The 25,095-nt window shown below is 42.6% G+C and overlaps 1 protein-coding gene across 1 annotated transcript in view; it reads left to right on the plus strand.

The window, feature by feature from the left end:
• The window catches only part of LOC144684851 (low-density lipoprotein receptor-related protein 5-like), a 226,903-nt gene that overhangs the window by 78,122 nt on the left and 123,686 nt on the right, over positions 1–25,095 (plus strand). Inside the window, exon 4 of the mRNA XM_078549165.1 lies at positions 20,574–20,770. Coding sequence (XP_078405291.1) covers positions 20,574–20,770 — 197 coding nt within the window. The remainder of the gene's footprint in view (positions 1–20,573; positions 20,771–25,095) is intronic.

Consider the following 25,095-nt stretch of genomic DNA (forward strand, 5'->3'; position numbering starts at 1 on the left):
GGCTGAGATGATTGGCCTCCAACAATTACCACCACCTTCCATTGTGCTAGGTGTGGCTCCAACCAGTGGAGCTTCCCACCCCCCCCCACCCCGACTCCCATTGACTTCAGTTTTACTAGGCGTCCTTGATGCCACACTCAGTCAAAAGCAATCACTAACACTTCACCTCTGGAATTCAGCTGTTCCTTCCATTTTTGGATCAAAGCTGTCATGCCTGGCAGAACCCAAACTGAGCAGCAGTCAGCAGGCTAATAATGAGTATAAGAGGAAAGTACTCCAGATGCTGAAAATCTGAAATAAAACCAAATTTTGAAAATCTCAATCTGTGGAGAGAGAAACCGAGTTGATGTTTTCAGCCAGTGACCCTTTGTCAGAATCCAGTGTAGTGAGTAAGTGCCGCTTTGTCAATAACTCCTTGCATTACTTTGCTGCTGATCAAGGGTAGACTGATGGGACTGTAATTGGCCTTAGTTTAGATTTGTCCTTTTTTTCTTTGACCAGGACGTACCTGGGCAATTTTCCACTTTGTCGGCTAGGTGCAGTGCTGTATCTGCACTGGAACAACTTGGCAATTGGTACAGCTAGCTCTGGAGCTCAAGTTTTCATCACTAGAGCTGGGATATTGTCAAGGCCTTTGCTTATCAAGTGCACTAAGCCTTTTCTTGATATCACATGGAGTGAATTAAATTGACTGAAGACTGTCATGGTGGTGACTTCAGGAGGATACTGGGATGGGCTGTCCACTCTACTTCTGGCTGAAAATGGTTGTGCAAGCTTCAGCCTTGTTTTTTGCACTGACTTGCTGAGATCCACCATCATTGAGGATGCTCAGCTTGCATTCTGCCAAGACAATCTGGCTCCGGACCTCATGACAGCCTTGGTCCAAATATGGATGAAAAAGCTGAATTCCAGAGGTAAGGTGAGAGTGACTACTCTTGACACCAAGGCAGCATTTGACCGAGTGTAGCGTCAAGGCATCCTAGTAAAATTGAAACCAATGGAAATAATAGGAAATCTCTTCACTGACTGCACTCAAGTACCCAACTTCTCCCTCATTAGTTGTTTAATTCATGATTGGATATGGTATGAATGCAGAGCATTGATCTGATCCGTTGGTTGTAGGATTGCTTAGCTTTGTCTATAGCGTGCTGCATCTGCTGTTTAGCATGCATGTAGTCCTGTGATGTAACTTCACTCAATTAACACCAGGCATACCTAAAAATGAGGTGCTGCTCTTGGCATACTCTTTTATACTCCTTATTGAAACAGGGTTGATCCGCTGGATTGATGGTAATGGTAGTGGTAATGGTAATGACACGCCAGGCCACGAGGTTACAGATTGTGGTTGCATACAATTCTGCTACTTATCACCTGCAACACCTCACGGTGCCCAGTTTGAGCTGTTAGATCTGTTCTGGCCTTAAACTTTTCTGCAGCTTGCTTTTGAATAAAAGCTTGTTATCCCTTCTCTTTATCTTTACTCCTAAGGCACAAAAATATGCACTGTGTGCCAGGGTCAGACATTTTGTCCAATTTCTCTTTGTACTGAGAGGAGATGGATACATTTTGACCTCTGTCTAAGTCACCGTGAATTTGTGCATGCACCCTTCCAAAACATGCCACTCAACGTTTTACTAACCAGTTGTCCAACTTTTAGCCTGGTCCTGCCGTAGTCGCCAATTGTTGATATTTTAGACAACTCGTTTAATTGTAAGCACTGATATTAATTTAATTGCAGCCACTCCGATTGCCAGCGATTGTAAATGACGTAATAAACCTATTTTTATTCGGACAAGACTTAACCAATTAAGGCAAAACAGGACTCCTTGGATAGTAAATTTTAGGAAGTTTATTGAAGAAAAGATATACTTAAACTTAGGAGAATGACTTTTACAGCTTCAGCTGGTTGTGCAGTCCATTTAAGTGTAGGTCATGTTCACCGCCTCAGCTCTCTGGTCTCTATCTTGAACCCTTTTGTGGAAGTTGACACGTGGTTTGTACTCCGGAGTTTTCAAAATCTGGCTAGTGGCGAAACGTTGAAGAACCCCTGTATTTAATCTCTGTATGACCATCATACCATGTTAGTCAGGCTATTGTTGGTTTAATGAATGGCTGTAGCTGTTCCCAGGTAAATTTGGTTGGCTTCCACTTGAATCTTCCACCCTGAGACCATCTGGCCTCTGTATCTCTAATAGGAATACAATGGGGTTAAATATGACTGCTTCTTAATCTGATTTTGAACAGCTTTTCATTCATTAAGCTAGACTCTTGCAAGGTACTGCCTCATGGATCTTATCAGGGCCTCAAAAGATTTCCTTGCTTGTGCAGTTTCAGCTGAAACATTACTTTTTCATGAGAGAGAGAGAGATTTAAAACTTATAGAATGATACATTAATAATTAAATGAAAACCCCGTCTTTCTGATTATCAATTACATTGATTCATTGATTATAGCTCTATCAAGGTTCATTACTTTTACAATCATCTGTTTCATGACTGGTCACTACTCAATACTGTATTTTGATTATTACAAGTTGTTAATACGGGATACAAAACAGATTCTTAAGTCATATATTAGTATTAAAATGGTTTCCTTGACCTTGTTGGTTACTAGAGTGAATTTTATATAAAAATAGTCAACTTGAACTAAAATTTAACTACCCCAAATCCACTTACAGAAGAGTGAGCAATATGAATACATTCTGCTGCTGATGGCCTGCTGCACCTCGTGGTGCCCAGTTTTGAGGTGATAGACCTGTTCTGAATCTAAAGTAAAAGCAAAATACAGGAATGCTGGAAACCTGAAATAAAAGCAGAAAATGCTGGGGGGGGAAAAACTCAGCAGGTCTAGCAGCATCTGTGGAGAGAGAAACAGAGTTAATGTTTTGAGTCCAATATGACTTCTTCGGAGCTGAAGAAGTCGTATTGGACTCGAAACATGAACTCTGTTTCTCTCTCCACAGATGCTGCCAGACTTGCTGAGTTTTTTCCAGAATTTTCTGTTTTTATTTCTGGTCTGAATCCATCCCATGTATAATGTTTCCACACAACATTATGATGAGTGCCCTCATTGTGAAGATGGGACTTCAACTCCACAAGGACTGTGTGGTGTGGTCACACCTATCAATTCTGTCATGCAGAGACCATTAATCTTGGATAGCTGCAGGCAGTAAATTAATTTCAGGATTCTGAGATACAGGGATTGATGATTTAGCTGGATGATAGGATGTGAGTGTGCACCTGTGTTTCCAGCCACAACTCTCGACTAGACCATGCCAAGGCTTCAAGCAAAAGACCAGGTGTTTTAACACAGGAAGGAAAAGTGCAGACTTCCTTAGTATCCTGGAATGTCAGATCCTAATTTTTAATAAGTATTGGTTAAGACCTGAATCTGGCACTTACGTTCCTGCTCCGTCCACCTACTGACTTGTCTAATGATGCCTTGTGACGTGGTGAAAATGAAATATTTTTCATAATTTAAAAAAAACGTACGGTGCATAGGAGTTAATTCTTACCGAAGGTACGGTTTGATGATGAAATGTAAATACCATCGATATCTAAGATTAATTCCAAAATCATAGCAAGGTTAATGGTTCTTGAATGAAAGATTCTTAAATTACTTATTTGGGATAGTTGATATTTCTGTAGTCAAGGAAACGCACGCTACAGAACAATGCGCGCTAGACTTTTTGGTGAGGTTGAGGTATGGATACTTACTTCCTCCGCATGCCCGCCCCCCCAAAAAAAAAACTGGTGGCAATGATTCAGGTTATACTTTGTTTCTAATTACATAATAAATTAATTACCTTACATCGACCACAATGTCCTGATGGCTTTTGATTTTTCTTTTAAGTATCCTGTGGTAACGGTTCCAGAATCTGTTATTTGTTGTAAACATGCACCAAGTTCTTTAAAAGAATTTGGCTGTTGTATTGTACTATTTATACTTCATAAACGCTAAGTATTAATGGTAGTGTTTACATTTGAGGCAAGTAATATTTGTCTTAATTGTCCCAGACATTAGTTGAGTTGCTTCATGCAGCATTCATCTGGCTTACTCTGACTGGAGTCTGAAGTGAGCAGGGGGACAGTGTCTGCTTTGCCCTATGCAAGGGATTGGTTTGCGGTAGAGAATTCAAGTTGTTTCTTTTCCCCCCAAACTGGCAGGCCTGTTGTAAATGCTGACGTACACGAATCTTCTAATCAACGTGCTTTATTGCTGCCACTGGGATCAAACAAACAAGGGTGGCTGGGGTGGTGGCGGGGAAGTTTGCAAGGTTTGATCATCTCTGCTATACAACCAGTGCCTTTGAAAGCCTCTTCAAAGGCTATATTTTGTTGCATTCTAGTGGCTTTGAAATAAAGACTGTAAAATGGATTGTTGTTTTTTTTCCCCAAGTTCTGTGTAAATATTTGCTTTTTTTATTTCAAATTAAAATGAAAAGGTGACTCGATGAAGAATAAACAAGCGGGTTATCCTGACTTGAAGTTATAGAATGCTGCTGTATTTAAAAGATAGTGTCCCCAAATCAGCCTTGATCTGTAATTTCTGCTTAAAATAAAAAGATAAAATTTAGTAAAATTGATAATGAGGCAGTTTCTGTTTTCATGTGACCCCTCAAATTGGATGTCTACTGTGCTAAAGCTATATAAGAGAGTTTTCTTCAAGCAAGTATGTAAGGCAGCAGACTGCAAACAGCATGAAAACCTTGCAATTAAAACTATTAGTTGTAACAACATATTGGTACACTTACACAAATTGCTGCCATATGTTAAAAGAACTACAGGGATTTATCGAGACAAAAAGCATTAGTAAAATTGTTTTGAATTTGAACTTTACAGATCATATCAGAAACACACAAGATTTTTTTTTAGTCAGTCAAGTATCTGACACGCACATATAACCCGTCACATGTTTGAGTCCCTGAGTTAAGCTACTGAGAGATTTACTCCTGTAGAATGAGTGATGTTGAATGCATGCTCCCTCCACATAGGGTAACACCCTTCTCTAAATGCAGAGATTTTAGGCATAAGTTGGCAGGCTCGAGAGACCCCAAGTGTATTCAGGAGTATTGCTGAAATTAAATTTTCTAAAGCCATGCGCATACCAGTGCAAAGCACTGTTAAGCTTTTCACAGCTAGGATTGCCCTACCCTTAACAAAATTGTCTTATAGGGTTCTCTGCAGCCAATAGAAAGAATCTCAACCAACCTCACCCCATCCTGCCTGCTTTCATACCTCTCCAGATTTCATTAATAAGCGAAAGTGACTGGCCAGTTATCAGCCGTGCCCTGAAGCACTGCAGACCTCCCTGGCTCAGATGCCTGATTACAAATCTCCCATAGAGAATTGACTGGTGGATACTGGTTCCAGAGGGGCCTGCCAGTTTGCAGTTTATTAAGCTGAAGCCCTGTCCATGGAATTTGCTGTAGTTGATATCGTGCTCAGTCACCTGCTTTCACATGTAAAATGGCTGCTAAGGTGTTCTGTTTATGGGAGTGTATTTAAAGAGTGTTTGTAGTAAGATTTGTAGCAGGATTTTGAGGCTAACCTGATGCATTGTATTTTTATTTCCTTCCTGGTTTGACTTAGTTGGCATTGTGCCAAGTGTTCTTGCCAACATTCCCTCAAATTCTTTTTTGGTGTGCATGGGTGATTTATTTAAGTACAAGGCCTCTAAATTTTTTTTTTTGCGCAGCTGACTTGTGCACAGCCTGTGTGAGGATTTTCAGGTTGCTGCATGATTAGAGAGTTCGCAGGGAACATCAGTTCTTGTACTGTCATTTGTTTTGAGGTGCCCACCTTATGGGGACAGTGGATTGACCAATGGAAATCCTGCTTCACTTGTATTTTTTGGACAACGCGGCAAAGGAGTTGAGCCAACCTCCTTGTACCCTCCTGTCGATATTTAACCATGCAAACTCAATACAACTTTTCAGGTCAACTGATGTATCATCTGCATGGACACTTTCAACTAACAAGTGCCATTAAGTGGGACAGCCTGTGGCAGTATCGGTTACTTATGTCCTTGCGGTCTCTTTCTTTGCCTCCTTGCTGGTATTCTAAAATACTATTAGTTGGACAGTTCATCCTAGTCCATTAACCTCTTCCTTACCATCTAATTACTTTCACTTCAACATCCCTCATGCAGGAGGGGTTTGAATGTTGTTTTGCTTTACCTTTTAGCCAATGTTTCCTGACCCAGCATCTATTATACTAGCTTCTTGATTACTTTTGTTATCCAGTCTACGTGAAGATTGATGTGTATCCCATTAAAAACACTTGTAAGCTTTGTAAAGCTACCAACATTTTTTGTCCCCATAGGCAGGAAGATACCTTCAAAATGGATATATCCATTTAAGTTAGGGTCACATCCCTTTTAATTTTGGCTACATTTCCAACATTCTGTGGGTCACTATCGACCAGAAACTTAACTGGACCCACATATAAATACTGTGACCACAAGAGCAGGTCAGAAGCTGGGAATTCTGCACCAAGTAACTCACCTTCTGAGTCCCCAATTCCTTTCCACCATTTACAAGGTACAAGTCAGAAGTGTGATGGAATACTCTCCACTTGCCTGGATGGGTGCAGCTCCAACAACACTCAAGATGCTCAACGCCATCCAGGATAAAGCAGCCTGCTTGTTTGGTACCCCATACATCATCTTAAACATTCACTCCCTCCACAACTGATGCAGAGTGGCTGCAGTGTGTACCATCTACAAGATGCACTGCAGCAACTTGCCAAGGCTCCTTTGACAACACCTACCAATCCCACAACTTCTTCCACCTAGGAGGACAAAGGCTGCAGATGCATGGTAACACACATCTCCATATTCCCCTCAAAGCCATTCAATGTCATGGCTTGGAAATGTATCGCTGTTCTTTTAGCATTGTTGTGTCAAGCTCTGGAACTCAAAAATGGCATTATGGAAGTATCTTAACCACATAGACTTCAGCGGTCCAAGAAGGTGGCTCACCACCACCTGCTCATGGGCAATAAATGCTGATCTTTCCAGGGATGTCCATATCCCATGAATGATTTTTTTAAAATACCCATCATTCCCTCCTTAGATACAATTTCCCAACCTCCACCCTGTCCCCAGGAAGCTGCCAACATCAGATTGATACAAACTGAGATCCTATCCACAAAAGCCTGGATTCAGCAAGTTAACATCAGATAAATTTTAATAATGCACCATCAACTAATTGAGGCCTAGTTGGAAAATATATCTGAATTGTTTTCCAGCTGCTATACACAATGTCAGTCATGTAACCAAACAGCATAAAATAGCACTCAAAATCCAAGGATAGGGAAGCTTCAATAATTAACGTTACAGGCGACTGCTTGTATAATTTCTGTAGAAGCCTGACTAAATTGTAAATTTTGCATTTCAGCGTGATGGAGTAGGTTGCACTAAACAAAATACTACATTTCACACAGGCTTGCTTTGGAAACATAGGAGCAGTGTGATTTTAACTGAAAAGGGCAAATTGGGTGTTATAGTATACCCTATCTCAACTGAGGGGGGGGAAATAACTTTTTATTAGTAATTTGTGTAGTGCAGTCATAATACAACTGATGACACTGAGTCAGATCAAGTGGAATGAAATTCAGCTCACTATTGTGTACCAGGGAGCCTTGTCAGACAGCTAGCCAGCCTATTTAATTGTAGTTAGCATGAACCATTTTTAAAAGCCCTTTTACTGTACCTAACTAACATTACTTTTTAAAAGCCTAGAACTTTCCTTTAATGAAAACATAGATGATGGAAATATATAGCAGATCTACCATTAATTGTAAATAGAAAGGGTATACAACCACTGGTGACCCCTAGGATGTTGGGGGCACGTCCCCAACTTCAAAGGATGTAGCCATTTGGTAAAGCAATGCTACAATCTGCTAATCCCAGCTGCATCAAAATGCATTCTATGGTAAAATGCAGGGATTATCATTAAACGTTGAATTAATTTACAAGAAAACCTTTGTTTATGGTACAATTCAATACTAGCAACTTTTACCATCAGCAATATTTTCAAATTTTTGAAATTGGGTTTGCACTTGCAAATTACACATTCTGTCACAGCCTATCTAAAGCCCCTAATTTTCACATGTAGATTTAAGAGCCAATGGATGATGTGACCTCTTAACACTGAGCCATATAAATTGGAATGCCTGTTCTTGAGTTAGCTGATCTCACTTGGGGAAGCATGTGGGTAGAATATATTCTAACTGGCATTGACATTGCAGGATAGAAAGGAGAAGTGTCCAGGTACCAGTTCCTTCCCAAAAGCCCACTCACGTGTGGATGTTGGGTGAGGATTGAACTGGGTTCAGCTGTGATGTTTCAGCAGTCCAATAGCCTTTTGAGAGCTGTTGTCCAGTCATGCATGAGTATTGGATGCACACCCATCCTATTTACATGTCCTGGTGGATTTTCTATGTATTTCCAGCATTTATGTTTTTAATTAAAGAACATTGATAGGCTTTTAAAAATAATTTTAGGTACAGTAAGCATAATTTTGAAAATAGGTTTAAGCTAACTATAGTTGAGTAGACCATGCATTATATCTGTAGACCATGCATTATATCTGTATGAGGTTGTGGTCAGCACATGAAATTGTCCAAACACATTCACAGTTTCAGTGAGATTCTACCACTCTTGGCCCCATTGCCTGTACTCTGAAATGAGTTGTGTCAAATCTTGTGTGTTGGTTGGGCAACCCTTCTTGCTGAAATATATAAACCCACAAAGCTAGTGGGGAGTAAGCAAAATTCAGCATGTTTCATGTTTTACCCATCAGACAATATGTTACAGGGTAATTTAGTTAAAGGCTATATTTTTCTCCATCTTACTACTCGATTTTAGCATGGCTGGAAGAGGAAAATGGAGCTGTGACCTGTGGTACATCATGCCTGCCTTTAACAATGGGCCAAACATGTTTTCATCCTTGCCTTTAAGTGAGATAAATAGCCAGAAAAGTCTAAATACTAAAGACTGTGTGTAAAATAGATTTAAATGCTTCATGACCTTAGCTGCCATTGTCAACCTATTCTGCCCGTGTCTATCCATCGAGAAGGAAGGCAGTAAATAAGGATGTTCTGGTTTCTAGGCGACGGCCTAAGTTGAAGTATATTTCAAAAGAAATTTCACAGAATCTCTAAATCACTAAGTTGCTCCACAGTAATCGTTTTGAGTAATTTTTTTGTGTATATTATCATCAAAACCTTGCTAGGTTCAGTACACTGCCGAACTCTGAGACTTCAATTTTTTAAACCCAGAAACGTTCAGTAGAGGAGGCTGTAGGAGTGCTAATATTAACTTCACCATCTCTGTGATGTGGAAGATTCCTGTAACTGGCCGCATGGTTAGATGTCATGCGTGAACAGGATTTGACTGGGTGATGTCCATATGCCAATTGACTTTCACTATTTGGCTCACACTTATGGAATAGGCACTTTGGCAACATACCAGCAACTTCAAAGTGTCTTGGGGTGGGATTGATGACAGGAAGAAATGGGCAATAATGTTCCTTTCTCAATATTAGAAATCAATAGGCATTTTTAAGGAGCTGCTGATGGGAGGGAATAAATGGCTTTGTGAATTTGAAATGTTATTTATGTTAGCCTTTTTGCAATATTTTTTAAAAGAATTGTGTGTTCTTTTGAGTAGATCATTATGGAGGAGGAAGAATGTGGAACCTTTCATTATTCAAAGAAAAATTGGCAGAAATTTGAATGTAACGTGGATGACTTAATTTTGTTTAGTACATAACTACAGCCCCTATCTTACTGGGCAGAGAGGTTGAGGTTTTATTTAATGGCACAGCATGTTCTGTGGTTTTTATTGTATGTGTATGTATATATATATTTTATATACACTTGGTTTGCTCTACAATTTCTGGCACAAAGTTAGTGCCTCCGTACTGTAGATTATAATTCCAGCCTTCTACTTGTAGAGTAGATCATTTCAGCAGCAATTATTTAATTTTTGCAGCTGCAGTGAACTTTTTGTTGGCCTGCATAAACCACTTTCAAAGCCTTCAAAAGAGATTCCATGGAACCTTCCTGAATGCACCTCTAATCCACAATATTTGAGAAAGTGCCATCAAAACAATGGGCAGAATTGTCCAGTCCCGTTGGCAGCAGGCATCATAGTGGGCGTGAGTGGACAATATGGCGAGAAGGCCAAAAATCGGTTTCACACTGTCATAAAACAAGTTAGCGATTGTTCGCTCTACCCGGCAATGGCGGGCTGTGTTTCCCACCACCACACGTCGGGAACCTAATTTCAATACTTTAGCATCTCATTATAAGCCCTGCTCACCGGAGTCATCCCCGCACGTCAAATTTACTGCCCACGTCGGCATGATTTCAGAACAGTGCGTGCACCTGGCAACATGATCTTCGTGGGGAACTCGGAGGTGAGTGCAGACAACCTTGGGCAGTGCTTGCGAGCGTCACCCGTAGGACATCAAGGAAGAGGTGCTGTGCATTTGTGGGGGGCACAGGCAAGTCGCCTTTTCCTGGCTGGCTTTCAGTGCAGTGTCGGGGCAAGGGCTGCAGTGCGGGCGAGGCGACATGGGGTGGGGATGGGTTGGGGGCAAGGTGACAAGGAGGTACACAAACACATGCCGGGGGGGATGGGGGGGGCAAGGCAGCACGGACTGGAGGAAGTACACAAGCACATGCCGGGGGTGGGAGGGCAGGAGGGAGCGGCCATGCATTTGGAAAAGCTTGATAAAAGTGAAGATTCTTCTACAGCTGAGACCATTCAGCAGCAGCTCCATTCACATGCTTGGAGCCAGGCCTCTGAAGCTTTTCTGCCCACTCAAGCAACACAAAAGAATGAAAGTGCCACCAAATGCTCCAGAACTTTTCACCCCTTGGTGCAGACTGCAAATTAATGTGCATTTTAGGGGGCATTTTAGCAGAAGTGGGCAATTTGTAGAATCCCCTTGCGAAAGGTGGCCATAGCGCAGTCACTGGTGGAGGTGCTCATGGCCCCTTGCAATGACTTTTTTAAGGTTTGGACCAGTATCCATTATGGTTCAAGCTAACAGCGCAGCCTTGCTGTGCGGGTTAGGAGAATGCCGATGCCTGAGCTGAGATCACAGCATGTAGTCCAGTGGCCAAAGCTGTTGCCAATTGGTCAAGTGGAGTGGGGCATGCATGGATGAGGTTTTGGGCAGCTATAAAGCGTACTACATGCTGGCCATCCAAGTGGTGACCACTTTCCGGTATGCGTGAAGGAGCCTTCAGACTTGACCAAGAGAGGTTCTTAGGACACATATGCTAATCCACACATCTCTCTTTGATCCTGCAGGAGGACAACATCAGGATCATGGAGCCTGGTGTTTTAGCGGTGTGCCTCATGGCTTACAGGGAGCAGAGAAGAAGAGAGTGGCGGAGGCACCTGGCTTGGCAAGGGGAGGAGCACTTCCCTCAAGATGAAGGGGTGGCAGGGCCTGCTGCATATGCGGCTGAAGATCCACAGAGAGCTGTCACTCGTAGGCACTTCATTAGACCCAAGGTCTATAGACGGTGTTTATCAGTCCTGCAGATGACTGAGAACCAGTGTTGCCAAAGACTGCACATGTCTAGGGAACTGGTCGGTCACACATGGCTCCTGCTGCAGGATTTGGCGCCACGGGGACATGAAGGAAATCCACTGCCAGTGGCCATGAAAGTGACCGCGGTGCTCAATTTTTATGCTAGCGGCTCATTCCAGGGCTCACAGGTGACCTAAGTGGGATCTCGCAAGCCTCCATGTACAAATGTATTCAGGAGTTCATGGACGTCATATTCATGAAGGCACAGAACTTTGTGCATTTTGCCCGGGATCAGGAAAACCAGGAAGCGTGACTGCTGGGATTTGAGCAGATCTTCTGGTTTTCCACAGGTGCAGGGTGCCATCAACTGCACTCACATGGCGCTCCGATCTAGGTAGCAGCAAGCAGTCAACTACGTCAAGCACAAGGGCTTCCATTTGCTGAATGTTCAGCTGGTCACAACAACTGCATCCTGCAGTTCTGCACACGATTCCCAGGGAGCATCCACGACTCCTATATCCTTAGCTGGTCTCAGATCCCTGGCATCTTCCAGGGTTCAGAGAGGCTGTAGGATTGGTTCCTTGGGGACATGGGCTACCCACAGAGGACGTGGTTGATGACGCCCGAGCGGCAGTCTCACACTGCAGCAGAGAGATGTTGTAATGAGACTCATGCCACAACCGGGACTTTGATGGTGCAAACAATAGGCATCTTGACAATGAGGTTCCAGTCCCTTGACAGGTGCGGTGGAGCACTGCAACACAGTCCCCAGAGGTTGTTGCGCATCATCGTCGCTTGCTGCTCGCTCCACAACCTGGCGCTGCGATGGGGGAGGACCTGGCTGAGGAGATGGAAAAGCTACACATCTCCTCTGATTGGGAGGACGTAAAGGGAATGCCGGTGATGAGGCTATCTCACTGGCCAGACAAGGCAGGTGTGCTCAGGAGGCCCTCATAGCCACAAGATTCGTGGAGGATGATGACGAGACTCAGTGAGGACAGTCCTGATATCATCACCTTGCATCTGTGAACATTTGACTCCTGTGTGGCTGGCAGCACACATACCCTCAGTGCTCAGGCTCATGTCATGGAGATGCAGCGGAGATCCTAATAGTCGCAAGATTGCAGAAGGTTAATGATGACACGCAGTGAGGACACTCCATAGATCTACACATTGCCTGTGAATGCCTGACCCCTGTCTGGCCGTGGGCAGCTTGCTTGCACTCTGTGATCAGGGTCATATCATGGGGACGCAGCCCTGAAACTTCAAATGCACCTGATCCTTTGTCACCCTTCAGTACCTGATCCCTTCAGGAGCACAGCATCACTGGTCACTGAAGAGATGGGGGACCAGCCCCACCTTAAGGGTGCTGAGAGCACACAGAGAGAATGACGGAACTCAGTGATGCCTTCCCATGACATTCTGGCAGCAATGACAAGCGCCATTGAGATGCAGGCATCAGTAATTTGTTCAGTGAGTGTAAGGCCAGATCATCACTTCGTCCTGAATGTTATACAATGCACAGGGAAGAGGCCCTGCACCAAGACACCTACCTTTTATCTTGTGCAGAAACCAAGGTTTCACATCTGAGTGATGCGAACACTGCTCAATATAACAAGGAGTCACAGGCAAGGAGACATTCTTGGGAGCTTATTTACAATAGTGAACATTATGTACAAGTGATTAACACCCGTGCCCATGCTGTGCAGCTACAATCTTCTTAACCTTCCTAACCCTGCCACTACATCTTGGCGCTCCCCTGACATCCACAGTGGAGGTGGAGGCAGCCTACTGACTGTGACATCCTGTCTGTGATGAATTTGGCAGGCCCTGGCCTGCTTTGGATGTCCTGCTGTGGGCCAGCTACAACATCCTCAGCCTGTGGAGTTGGAGCTGTGGGGGTCACAGGAAGAGAGGATTTGGATCGGCTGGACATTCCCGGAATCACCTGAGTGGATGGCCTCGGTGTTGGGCTGCTGATCCTCCTCACTATGGGTGCCTGATGGACCCTTGCTGACTCCTTGAGGACAAGGGGAAGCTGGAGTGAGATCGAGCTGCCCTGCACCCCTCTCACATTGACAACTATGGTGTTAGCGATGGAGTTCAGCCTACGCAGCAGTGCAGGACCAATGTCCTGGACCAAGGTCTCCATAGCGGCTGCCATCCTGCCAGTGTTGATCTTGGTGCATTGGCATGTCAGCACTATCACCTCAGACTGAAGGAGGACAGACTCCTCCATAATCCCTTGCAATTTGAGGAGTGCACCAGACGTCCCTTCCTGATGTTCCTATGAGCCTCTTTGCAGCTCCACCGACTAATTGAGGACTGAGTCCAGAGGCTCATCGTCTGACTTGGACTCAGCAGGTTCTTTGCCTCCAGTCGTCCTCCTAGTGTCAGCGACTAAGGATGTCCCTGTCTCCGCCTACTATAGAACAGATGTGATCCCAATGCTACTCTACATCTAGGCCCCACTGAGGTGTGTGTCACTGCGCTGGTGGAGGCAGTGGATGAGCACTGTGACCGGTCTTCAGCGGTGCTGCCTTCAGGGTTCTCATCCAAGGTGCTCTCGGTGCTGGGGTCTCAAGATTGCCTGAAGTTGACGTGTCAGATGTGCCTAGGACAGAAAGGGGAAATTATTAGTGCTTGGCAGCCATGTTGAATAGGGAAGAGTGGACTCAGAGTAGTGCTGAGAGAGGGATACTCGTGTGGGTATTCACCGCCATCCTCTCCGTCACCACAGGAACGGTCCACATCCTGTCTGGTCAGCTCCAATGCGCCACTCTCGAATGGATTGAGGACCTTGATGTCCAGTACTCCACCCCCAGCCTTGGACCTCTCCCATCGATTGTGCGCGATCTTGTCCTGCATAAAGACAGGTGGAGAGAGTGTAAGCAAGGCACATGCCAGGCCTAATGAGAAGGATATGAGGCATGTGTGTGCTGAGTGTAGCCATGGACTGGATGAGGAGGCTATCCCCAGAGTTGAGGCCAGATGGAGATGTAAGGGTGTGTGTGAGAGAGAGAGAGAGTGAGTGGTGATGTCTCTTCAGCTGGCAGTGAGTGAGATGCCAGTGAATGTGAGATGGGCTTGAGTGGGTGAGTTGAGATAGTTGACTTACCCTGGTGGCACATCCATTTTTTGCACTGGGTTGCCAACCTCTTGTATGTGTTGGCACTGACCACCTTTGCCACCACCACCCAAGCTGGAGCGGTGAGACTGATGGACTTCCTCCAGCCAGAGCGGGGGTAGAGGACATCGCGACGGGCCTCCATGGGGTCCAGAAGGCATCCCAGAGATGCGTCACTGAATCAGGGACTGCACTCTTCTTGGCTTTTGAGACCATGTCTTCACTGGAGCATTCCTGGGCTGCAAGCATTGAGAAATTTGTGCACTACTGCATTTTAAATATGGCTCCCAGCATGTGGAAACGGCGAGGTAACGGCATAGCGGGCCAATTGGAGGCCAGCTGCTAACGATCCGGCGTGAAAACCCGCCATTGCGGCCAGCAGGTAAAACGTCTTTTTTCACACCCAGTACTGCACTTAGTGCAAATCTAGGATGATTCTGCCCAATAAGTTGCAGATCATGTATTTCTGATTTTTTCCAGAATATTGCAACAATTGCTGATTTTACTTCTCCTAGCAGGTGTTTGAAAAAATGTATGTTATGCTTTGTCTCAGTGGTGGCACCTCACCTTTGACTTGGAAGTTCACAGTTCAACCCACCTCTCCAGGACTTGAGCATGTCATCATGGTTTGACGTTTCAATATGGTACCGAGAGGTGCAGGTTTCCAGATGCTCTGCCCACCCACTGAAAGCAAAATACTCTATATACTATCACAGAAGAGCCAGAGAGCTCTTCCAGTGCCTGACCAACATTTATCTCTCAACCAACATCGAAACGAGTTATCCAGGAATTTATATCATTGTTGTTTGAGAGCTTACTGTGCACAAATTGGCTGCTGCATTTCCCTACAAGACCAGTAGCTACAGTTCAAAAATAATTCATTGGCTGAGAAATGTTTTGGGAATGTTCTGAGGCCATGGAAGCACCCGGAAGGTGCTATATAAACATTTTTTGTTCTGTTAAATGAATTATCCTGATGAATGGAGTACTCGATCAGTTCTGAATTTATTTTTAATCTTCGGTTGAGGTGATAATTAACCATTAAGTGCATATGTTTTATTCCATAAGAGGTCTACCGTTAAATAGTTTGACTTCAGAATTTCAATAGAAGTGTAAGCAGGAATCTTTTCTCTGTACCAAATATTTGTTTGTTCTCAGACTGACTGCCAAGTCTTAATGCTGCACTCCAGGAAGATAGCCTTGCTACATGGCAATTGCTGATGGCAGGAGTAACTGCCGTGTAGTAGAAATTTTAAGAAGTGGATGTTTAAAAGTAAAAGAAGGCACCAATACATTTGTTTGCCCGAGAGAGAGAGAGGAACACCTTCCATTACACAAGTTTTCAGCTTCCACCAAGGTGCAAATAATATCCATCAGAAAAACAATCTGGAATCTTAGAACTTACAAGGTAACATGGGAGGAAAGAGTTAAAGCACTTTGAGTGGTTCAAACAATGTTGCATTCCATTAAATTGAACATCAATCCTTTTATACAAGTCTTTACAATTCAATGGGTGTAGCAAACTCTTTAACTCATTCATAATTAGAAGAATGAGATGCAAAGCTGTTTGATTCTGAATTTTTCAAAATTTGTTCTGTTTTTCAAAATTAATTTCTCTTATTCCATCTTTTCTTCTCACAAACTGTATGCTATGACCCCTTATATCAGTGTGGGGAAAAAGGCAGGTGACATGTTCCCGGTTTCTGATAATCCAAGTTGGTTCGCTCTTTCTTTCTGGCTATGTCAGCCATGGCTCGCCTCTGAGTCACGATGTTCTGAGTTCAAGTTTCACCCCAGGACTTGAGCACAAAAATCAAGATTGACCTATTAGAGGTACAGTTTTTTGGATGAGATGTTAAACCGAGGCCCCATCTGCATTCTCAAGTGGACGTAAAAGATTCCACGGCACTATTTTGAAGAAGAGCAGAAGATTTATCTCCAGTGTCGTGGCCAATGTTTATCCCTCAATCAACATTGCAAAGGCAGATTATCTGGTTATTATCACATTTCTGTTCATGGGAGCTTGCTGTACACAAAGTGGCTGCCACATTTCCTACATTACAACAGTGACAACACCTCAAAAGTACTTCATTGGCTGTAAAGCCCTTTGGGATTTCTGGTGGTAATGAAAGACATTATTTAAATACAAGTTCTTCTCTCTCTCTCTCGCTTTCTTTCTCTCTCTCTCTCTCTCGCTTTCTTTTTCTCGCTCTCTCGCTTTCTTTTTCTCGCTCTCTCTCTCGCTCTCTTTCTCGCTTTCTTTTTCTCTCCCTCTCGCTTTCTTTTTCTCTCCCTCTCGCTTTCGTTCTCATGTTCTCTCTCGCTCTCACACTCTTGCTTCCTCTCTCTCGCTTTCTTTTTCTCTCTCTCTCTCGCTTTCTTTTTCTCTCCCTCTCTCGCTTTCGTTCTCATGCTCTCTCGTGCTCTTGCTTCCTTTATCTTTCTTGCTCTCGCTCGCTCTCACTCTCGCTCTCTTTTCCCCCCTCCCATTTTTTTGCCAGCTGCTGTGTATGAATTGTGGGTGCTGAAGTGCAAAGCTGTGACTGGATTGACAATGCTAGTAAAGAGCATCACTGAGAACGCTCAGATGGGAAATGGAAATGTCTCAGGAATATAGGAGTGGATGCTTTTCTCAGGTTGAGGTACATTGTTCAGATCTATTCCAGAGAAGTTAAGTGAGCAGGGTGTACTGACCTCCATACCCAAATGGCCGGTAAGCATTGCAATATGAGAATCACTGTGTTGGTGGTGTTAACTTGTAAAACGTACCCCTAGATATTTGGTATGGAAGGTGTTCTTCCCTTGAGTGCAAACAAATATTATGATGCCTTTTATTTTTAAACATCCACTTCTTCAATTTTATTTTAATGCATAAACACATGACTCATTAAACATCATAGTGTGGACTTTGCTTGTTTAAAAGACTGCATTTGCAACTCTTGAGAGCACTTGAGATATTTCTCAAATTATGGGCAGATTATTATGGTTAATTCAGTAATCATAAATAGATTTAAGCCACTTAAAAATTTACTTCCATTGAATTATGTGCTCAATTAATATGCACCTGTTGCATAAAAAAGATGTAGAAATTCAGGACTGAGCTTTGTAGGAAAATATGAGGCAGAGGTAAAATTCACTGTGTAAAGCTCCATTCTTCAGTATATCTTCATTCCAATAGAGACCAATAACTTTTTAAAAGAGATGAATTTCCCAGCAACCAATGGAAAGAACTGAAGGATAAGATTTCACATTTTAAGACTTTTACTGTAACAAACAAACTAAAATCAACAATGACCAAATATTCCTTAACAGGCAACTAATACACCAAACTTAAAAAAGATACTTTTGCATCAACTAACTAACACAATTGAAATACATCTTAGAACCCCTTTTACTATGTAGCACACTTATGGCAGATTTGTAACATTACAGGAAGAGACCCTCTATAGCTCCCCCTCTATAGCTCCAAGCTGTCCAGCAGGCTCACTTCTCCCTGTCACACTAGGTCATAACTTCCAGTGTCCTTTAAACTCATTCCACTCAACTCGAGTTTTTGCTTTATTCTTTCACAGGATGTGGGTGTCACTGGCTAGGCCAGCATTTTTTTATTGCCCATCCCTAATTGCCTTGAGAAGGCGGTAGTGAGCTGTCTTCTTGAACCAATGCAGTGCATGTAGTAGAGGTGCACCCACAGTGCTGTTAGTCGTCCAGATCCAATTTTCACCAGCAAGGCCCACCTAAGAGACTCCTTGCTCCTTAAATCTGCAAAAGTTCTGTCTGTTCTGTCCCCTTTCTTTTGAACAGAAAACAAACTCTCTCAAGCATCCTGTTTGGATATTAACACAAAACAGTCCTTCTGCTTCTCCACAGCAGTCGATGCTTTATCTCTCTCTCTCTCTCTCTCTTTCTGCCTCAAAAAGAAGTTCTGTGAGATACTGAGTAAAGGTATGAAAACCGTCACTTGATATTTCAATAGGTTTCTGTTTGAGTTTCTCCCCATGGCAACCAGATCACATAGGCATGTCTCCAAGCTGGGTACGTTTCCAAGCTGAGGTACTTCCGGAATTCTCAATCTTACCTTAAATTAAAGGAGACATTTTAAAACAAAACGTCTTGTACAGTTCAGCTTCATAACAAGTAAAATACAAATGATTTCACCAAGCTTGTGTATAGATGAGAGCTGCAAAGGGTGTGGAAAAGAAAAGGCAATACAGTACCAGATTTTAAAAAGAGAACACTAGGATAAAAAGACTGCATGAAGTGTTGTCTTTTGGATGGGACTTGGATTGAATTTTACCCTGGATACACGTTCTCACAGTTGCAAGCCTGCCTGTGCTTGGCTGGCTCGCCCTACAGTAATTTAACAGCTGCTGGGCTTTTATTTGACTTGAAGGGGGTTTTCTGCCTCTGCCAGAGAGGATGTCTCACCTCTGAGAGCTGCTAGCCAGTCAAATAGGCACATCAAATAGCTGAAAGGCTTGTCAGGTTTTGACTGGGTGGCCTGGACACTTGGTGCTGGTGACCCCCATTGTGGGTAAAATCCAAGCAGTGGCAGAAGGAGGCTCTTAAGTGATCGTTAATTGGCCACTTAAGAGTCTCAACTGAACCACAGGTGAGCGGGCCACATGACACCTGCTCTGCCACTGATAAAATACCCATGGGGTTGGGTGGACGTAGTACCACTATTTGAAGATGAACAGGGGAGTTTCCCCTCTGTCCTTGTCAATATTTATCCCTAAACCATCACCAGTGAAACCGACTGTTAGGTCTTTTATCTCATTGGCACTTGAGGGAACTTGCTGAACACAAATTGGCTGGTGGATTTGCCTAATACAATAATATCTGCATTTCTTTGGTATGTCATTGGCTCTGAAGTACTTTGGGATGTCCTGAAATGAACGACCAGAAAGGTGCTATATAAATGAAACTTCATTTGTTCTTTTAGCTGTTAGTTGAAAAATGCTATTTCTTTTTGATGTACAAGTTTTAATTTCTTTGTTAAAATGACCAAGTTGCAAAATATAAAGTTATGTGTCTCCAGAAAAATTGTCCCAGGTAATAATATACATAGATTTTCATTAACTCTAAAGTGATCTGTAGTGCAAGTGTTAATTTCTTTTGTGCGGTATTTATATTAAACTAAGAAAATGGTTATTTTTTTAAAAGATGATAATTTCACAGTGCTGCACTTCTCCATTCAATTGTCAAGACTGGAATTCTATGCCTTCACAAAATTGTTCTTTTGCATCTTTATCTCGCAACCCCCCCCCCCCCCCCCCCAACCAACCCCAAACATCAGAATTTAAATTAACGCATTATTACCTTAAACGTTGAATATCTACAATTAATTCCCTTACTGGCTTCCCAGCCTCTTTCCTCCACATTCTGCAATTATCATGGAACTCTGTAGTCCATGCTTCCTCTCACACAAAATCAAATCGTTCCTGTTTTCAACTTCCACATACACTCAGTTTTTCTGGCATATGGGATCAAAGATCCTCATCCTAGATTTCAAATCATTTCGTGGTCTTACTTTAAGCAATTTTCTCCAGCCATCTGTTCCAACTCCTATATCTCTGTGACTTCTACACCAGATTTCAATTTATTGTTCAAGCCTTCAGTTTCACCTGAGATTGTCCTTCGGAACACTCCTAAAATTACTAAACTTTGCTATCTCTTATCAAAATTTATCTCTTCACTCCTGTCTTCCTGAATTTTTTCACCCCCTTGCTTGGTTCTCTTCCTTCCTCAGTTAAGTGCTCTGAAGTGTCCTTCTATGTGACGGGTAATATAAAAATGCAACTTATTTCTGTGCTTGAACAGGAAGGGCTGTGTATTAGCCCTTGTTGCCTCTTTGCTTTAATTGCTTTGTTTTCTTTTGCTCTTTAACAGGCAAAAAGTTGTGCAAGGTACTCTGACTCACCCATTCGCCCTGACATTGTTTGGCGAAACTTTGTACTGGACAGATTGGCAAACCCGCTCAATCCATGCTTGTAACAAGAGGACTGGTGCAAACAAACGGGAGATACTTGTCAGTATTTACTCTCCCATGGATATCCAGGTCTTCAGTCAGGAGAGGCAGCCGCACAGTAAGTTTGGGGGTGGTCATCAAGGGGAAAACATTAATATCTAAAATATTTCCTTTCATGAAATGTTTTGATCAATGTCAGTATTTACAGTTTAATGAGCAAAACAGTTTATTACTAAATCTATTCAATTCTTACACACTGCAGTTACCCTAACAATTTTCTTTACATAAACCAAACCTGGAGTCATACCCTGTAAGGTCACATGTATATTTATGCAACCCCGGTCCAAACAAATCTGTCAAAATATCTTAATTTGGCTTCCAGATGGTTATTAGATTGTAATTTTGTTCGTCACATAATGATATTACTGTTATATGCAAAGCTCTTTATATGCAACTTATATACCTATCGTTGGAATACAGTAATTCCTCGTTTAACGTTGTAGTTGCATTCCTGAAAAACACAACTTTAAATGAAACAATGCTAAGTGAATCAGATTTTCCTATTACAACCCATGTAAAAGCTTTGGTTAGGTTGTATAGGACCTTTTCCATCAGAGAAAAAAAATTAAAACATTATACCCTGTAAATTTAAATACTGTACATTGCTGAATTACTATATTTGTAAATGAAACAGCTTTTAAAATAAAATTGAAAATATAAAAGAAATATGCTAATTCTTTCTACTTGCTTCCTGCTTGCCATCTCTCCATCTCACTGCTTCTCCTACTCCCTGACCCTTTGGCTCACTGCCAATTGTGCTCCCCGACTCTCCTGCTCCACAACCCTCCTGCTGCCCTCCTCTCCAGGTCGCCAACCCTCCTGCTCACCACTATCCTCTTCCGAACCCTCGATCTGAGCCCGGGCTCGGGAGATGAGTGGCGAGAGGTAGGAAGCAACCTACGGAGTGAAAGCAACTTCGAGTTGCAGGGTTGTAGGTGTAAGCTGCAAGCTGGAGGGTTGATGATCAGGAGGGTCAGGCGTGGGAGAGGCTGCTCCAAAATGGTGCTGATTGGGTCACACGACTCTACGTCTCACCAATGCGAAACAATATTAATGCAAACTCACAACACTAAACATGAATACCGGCCCCATTAAAAACATGATGTTAAATTGAAACAACTTAAAACGGGGGATCTTAAAGCAAGGCCTTAATGCATTCCATTCTTTAGCATAAAACATCACAATAAATGATTATATTTTGAATTAATAGGCAGCAATTTCATGCTTAGAATATGTCTTCATTACAACACTGCTGCTATCTGATTCCAAAAGTTACCTTGTAGACCTATTAATCTGAAAAACAGAAAGAAGGAAATTGATAGCAGTTGGTATTTATTTCTAAATTTGCATAAAAATACAAAAAAATTCAAAACAAGTTTTGAACTTTTAAAATTCCATTTCTATTGTAAGTTCTATTCATTAGAAAAACTTTATTTCTGCTATTGTCTTGAAACTGAGCACCGCAGCATTTGTTGTCTACTGTTGTAACACCAATTCTAATTTCCAGAGTTTGTGATCGAAATGAAACATTATACTAAAGTTGTGTTTAGTTTATCTAAATGTTTAACACTCCTAAATTCTAATGAGATCTTGGTGGTGAGTTGGTGTCCCATAGTGATGGCAAGACTATACATAATGCCACCACTGGAGTTAGCCTCAACTCGAACATGAGAACCGCCATATCAAATTGACAGTGCTAGTCCCTGTGGTGACTTGGAGACCCACCAAGAGAGGTAGTTTTCCCCTGCAGCACTGAATTCAAAACCCTGCTGGCAGCAAGTGTAAATATGGGCAAAATTTTCACCCTGATATGGAGGCAAGAACGGAGGTGGGTGGGCAGACACATAATTTTATGGCACCGGTGGCTTATCAGTTTGACAGCACCAACCCGCCCCAAAGCCATTTCCCCAGAGGCACGGGACTGGGGGCAGAAGGGCTACCCACACACAAGCAGTCAATTAAGGTAAATGAAGGACTAGCTAAGGCCAATTATCAGAGATTTAGCCTGAGAGTCCCCCAGCATTGGGAACAGGTCCAGTTGCCTGCAGGCAGCCTTCCTGCAGCAGACCTGGAGAGGGCCAAAGCTGCAAGCAGGCTTTGAGACCTGCTGCTGTGGCCATCTTTTAATTTCAAAATTTTAAAAGTTGCTGAGAGGGCTCCTCAAGATGGAGGCGCCCTCTCACTTCCTTACCTGCAATGGCAGGCAGCAGCTCCTTCTGTACTGGAGGTCCTCCTGTTGGCCCTCCAGCTTCAAGAGTCCACCTCCGTCCTTAATTGGACAGCGAGTGTGCTCCCAGCCACTGATTGGCCAATTCAGAAAAAATAGCCACTGGGTGACTGCTCCCGATAGAGTGCAGGGTTGGAACCATCATTTGACCATAACGCAGGATCCAAATTCAAAACTCGAAATCCTGCCCCTTGATCCTAGATGTGACTTAGAAACAGTGTTGCTGGCATAGTTGTTTTTGTGTTGCTTCTTGCAGCCTGAATCCTGTTTCACAAATGAATGGCCTTAACACATTGCAAATCCACAATATAGACATTGTATAGAAGAACATTTCTGTTATGGTTGATAGAGTCTCAAAGGGAGACAATTTTTGGCAGCATTATTCCTTAGGCTCAATAATGGTCTCAGTTTTGAGAATACTAATGGTGTTGCAACATTGCTTTCTTTGTAAGATGTCTTCCTGGTGCTCAGTGAAGCACTGACTACAAAATGTCAGGTTCCATTAGGTACCATAAAGCCTGATGCTAATGGGGTTAAATGTCAGCATGTCATGACTCAGAAGTATACAGGCCCAGTGGGGCTTCTTATACCAGCACTGTGCAGAACATCTGCTACATTTGCTGTGTCTCTGCTTACTCACAGTACTTATTTTCTGAGTTAAATGCATTGTGTGCAACGCTTTTGAGTTTTGGCATCATGGCTGCGGGATCTTGGTAGCATTGGTAATTTTGTAATCTTTCTGTCTCCACTTGATGTGTATTTTTTTCTTTGCTATCGGAGAGGGCCAGGGAAACAGATTTCAGGGAAACGTTAGAATCTGTAGACTTTTCAGCAAAACTGCATTTGAGTAAGTTTGAAAAGAATGAGATTTAAGGACCATAAAACATGCTGAGCATAATACATTGAGAGCATATCAGACATTAAAATATGCTTATTTTACAGCAATATGCAAAGATTAAAAAAAACTATAACTGTTAAAGAATAATGTTCCCCAACTCCTGCTTTCCTCCACCTCCAAAAAAATCTGCATTGAAGAGTTGAACCAAAGAAAGTCAAGTTTAGTTGAGAGAAAGGTCAAATGCTGAACATTTATGTTGATTCTGGGGCAGTAAGTTGGCACTTCATTCATTCCTTTCTGGCTTTTGCAATCTCAAAGGAAATTGTATGTAGCATTTAAAAAAAAATCAAGATTAAATGTGTAAGTGTAATGACAGGGCACATTTTTCTGTGGTGGAGATAAACAGTAGCTGAATCCGGACGTCATATTGCTGTTTATTTTGAAGCAGTAGCTTTTAGAATTTTTAGCGTCTTGTGGAAAACAGCCCTGTTTCTTCAGCAAGGTTAGTAAAGTGCATTCATAGGTACAACATTGAAGAAAAGGTAACGTGAGTTGTGGCACAAATTTGCAAGTACTGCAGTTGTTTGTCGTATTTTCAAAGAGAAGTGCTCGAGGGTATAAATTGTTTTCTTTAAGGCTTTCTTTGTCAGTAATCCAAAGTGCAGAAATATTTGAATATGATTTCAGAAAAAAGATTCCTGGAAAAAAAAAATTGCTTGTTTTCTTTTAATATTGCTAACCAATAATTTGGCTTTTTTGATATGTTGAAGAACGGGTATCAGCTTCCTGGCAGAACATAAATGACAGAATTGACAAGTATAATTATCAGATTGGCAGAATTGCTACAGGCCTCATTCATCAAGGCCTTATGGTTCCTGAAAGCTAGCTTGTTGATTTAAGAATGACTCAGAACTCAAAATGCTGTGGCTAAAAGTAAATAATCAGTTGCCTTGAGTGTGCTGGTATATCCCTCAGAGGTCAGGTCTGTAAACCTGAAAACCTCTGAAGAGAAGACGAGGAGAACCATGTGACCAATGGAGAGGCAAACAGATGCAAAGAGTCAGAATGGACTGTCAGTTATCAGTAGTCCTGCATTTCAAGAGCCTACTTTGTGTTGATTACATTCCCAGCATTCTTTTCAGCGTACAATTGCCCACTTAAGGCCTAAATTGGAGGCAGGGCAGGAAGACCTGCCCCAGGTCTTCCCACTATGGGCTTAATCGGGTTGGAGACATGAAGATGATGGGGAACCTACCTGCCACCCTCCCACCTGATTAAATGTCGTCGTCCCCACCCCTACCACCAAACTTGCCACAGG

The sequence above is a fragment of the Cetorhinus maximus genome, chromosome 9, assembly GCF_964194155.1.
Source record: "Cetorhinus maximus chromosome 9, sCetMax3.hap1.1, whole genome shotgun sequence".
Lineage (NCBI taxonomy): Eukaryota > Metazoa > Chordata > Chondrichthyes > Lamniformes > Cetorhinidae > Cetorhinus > Cetorhinus maximus.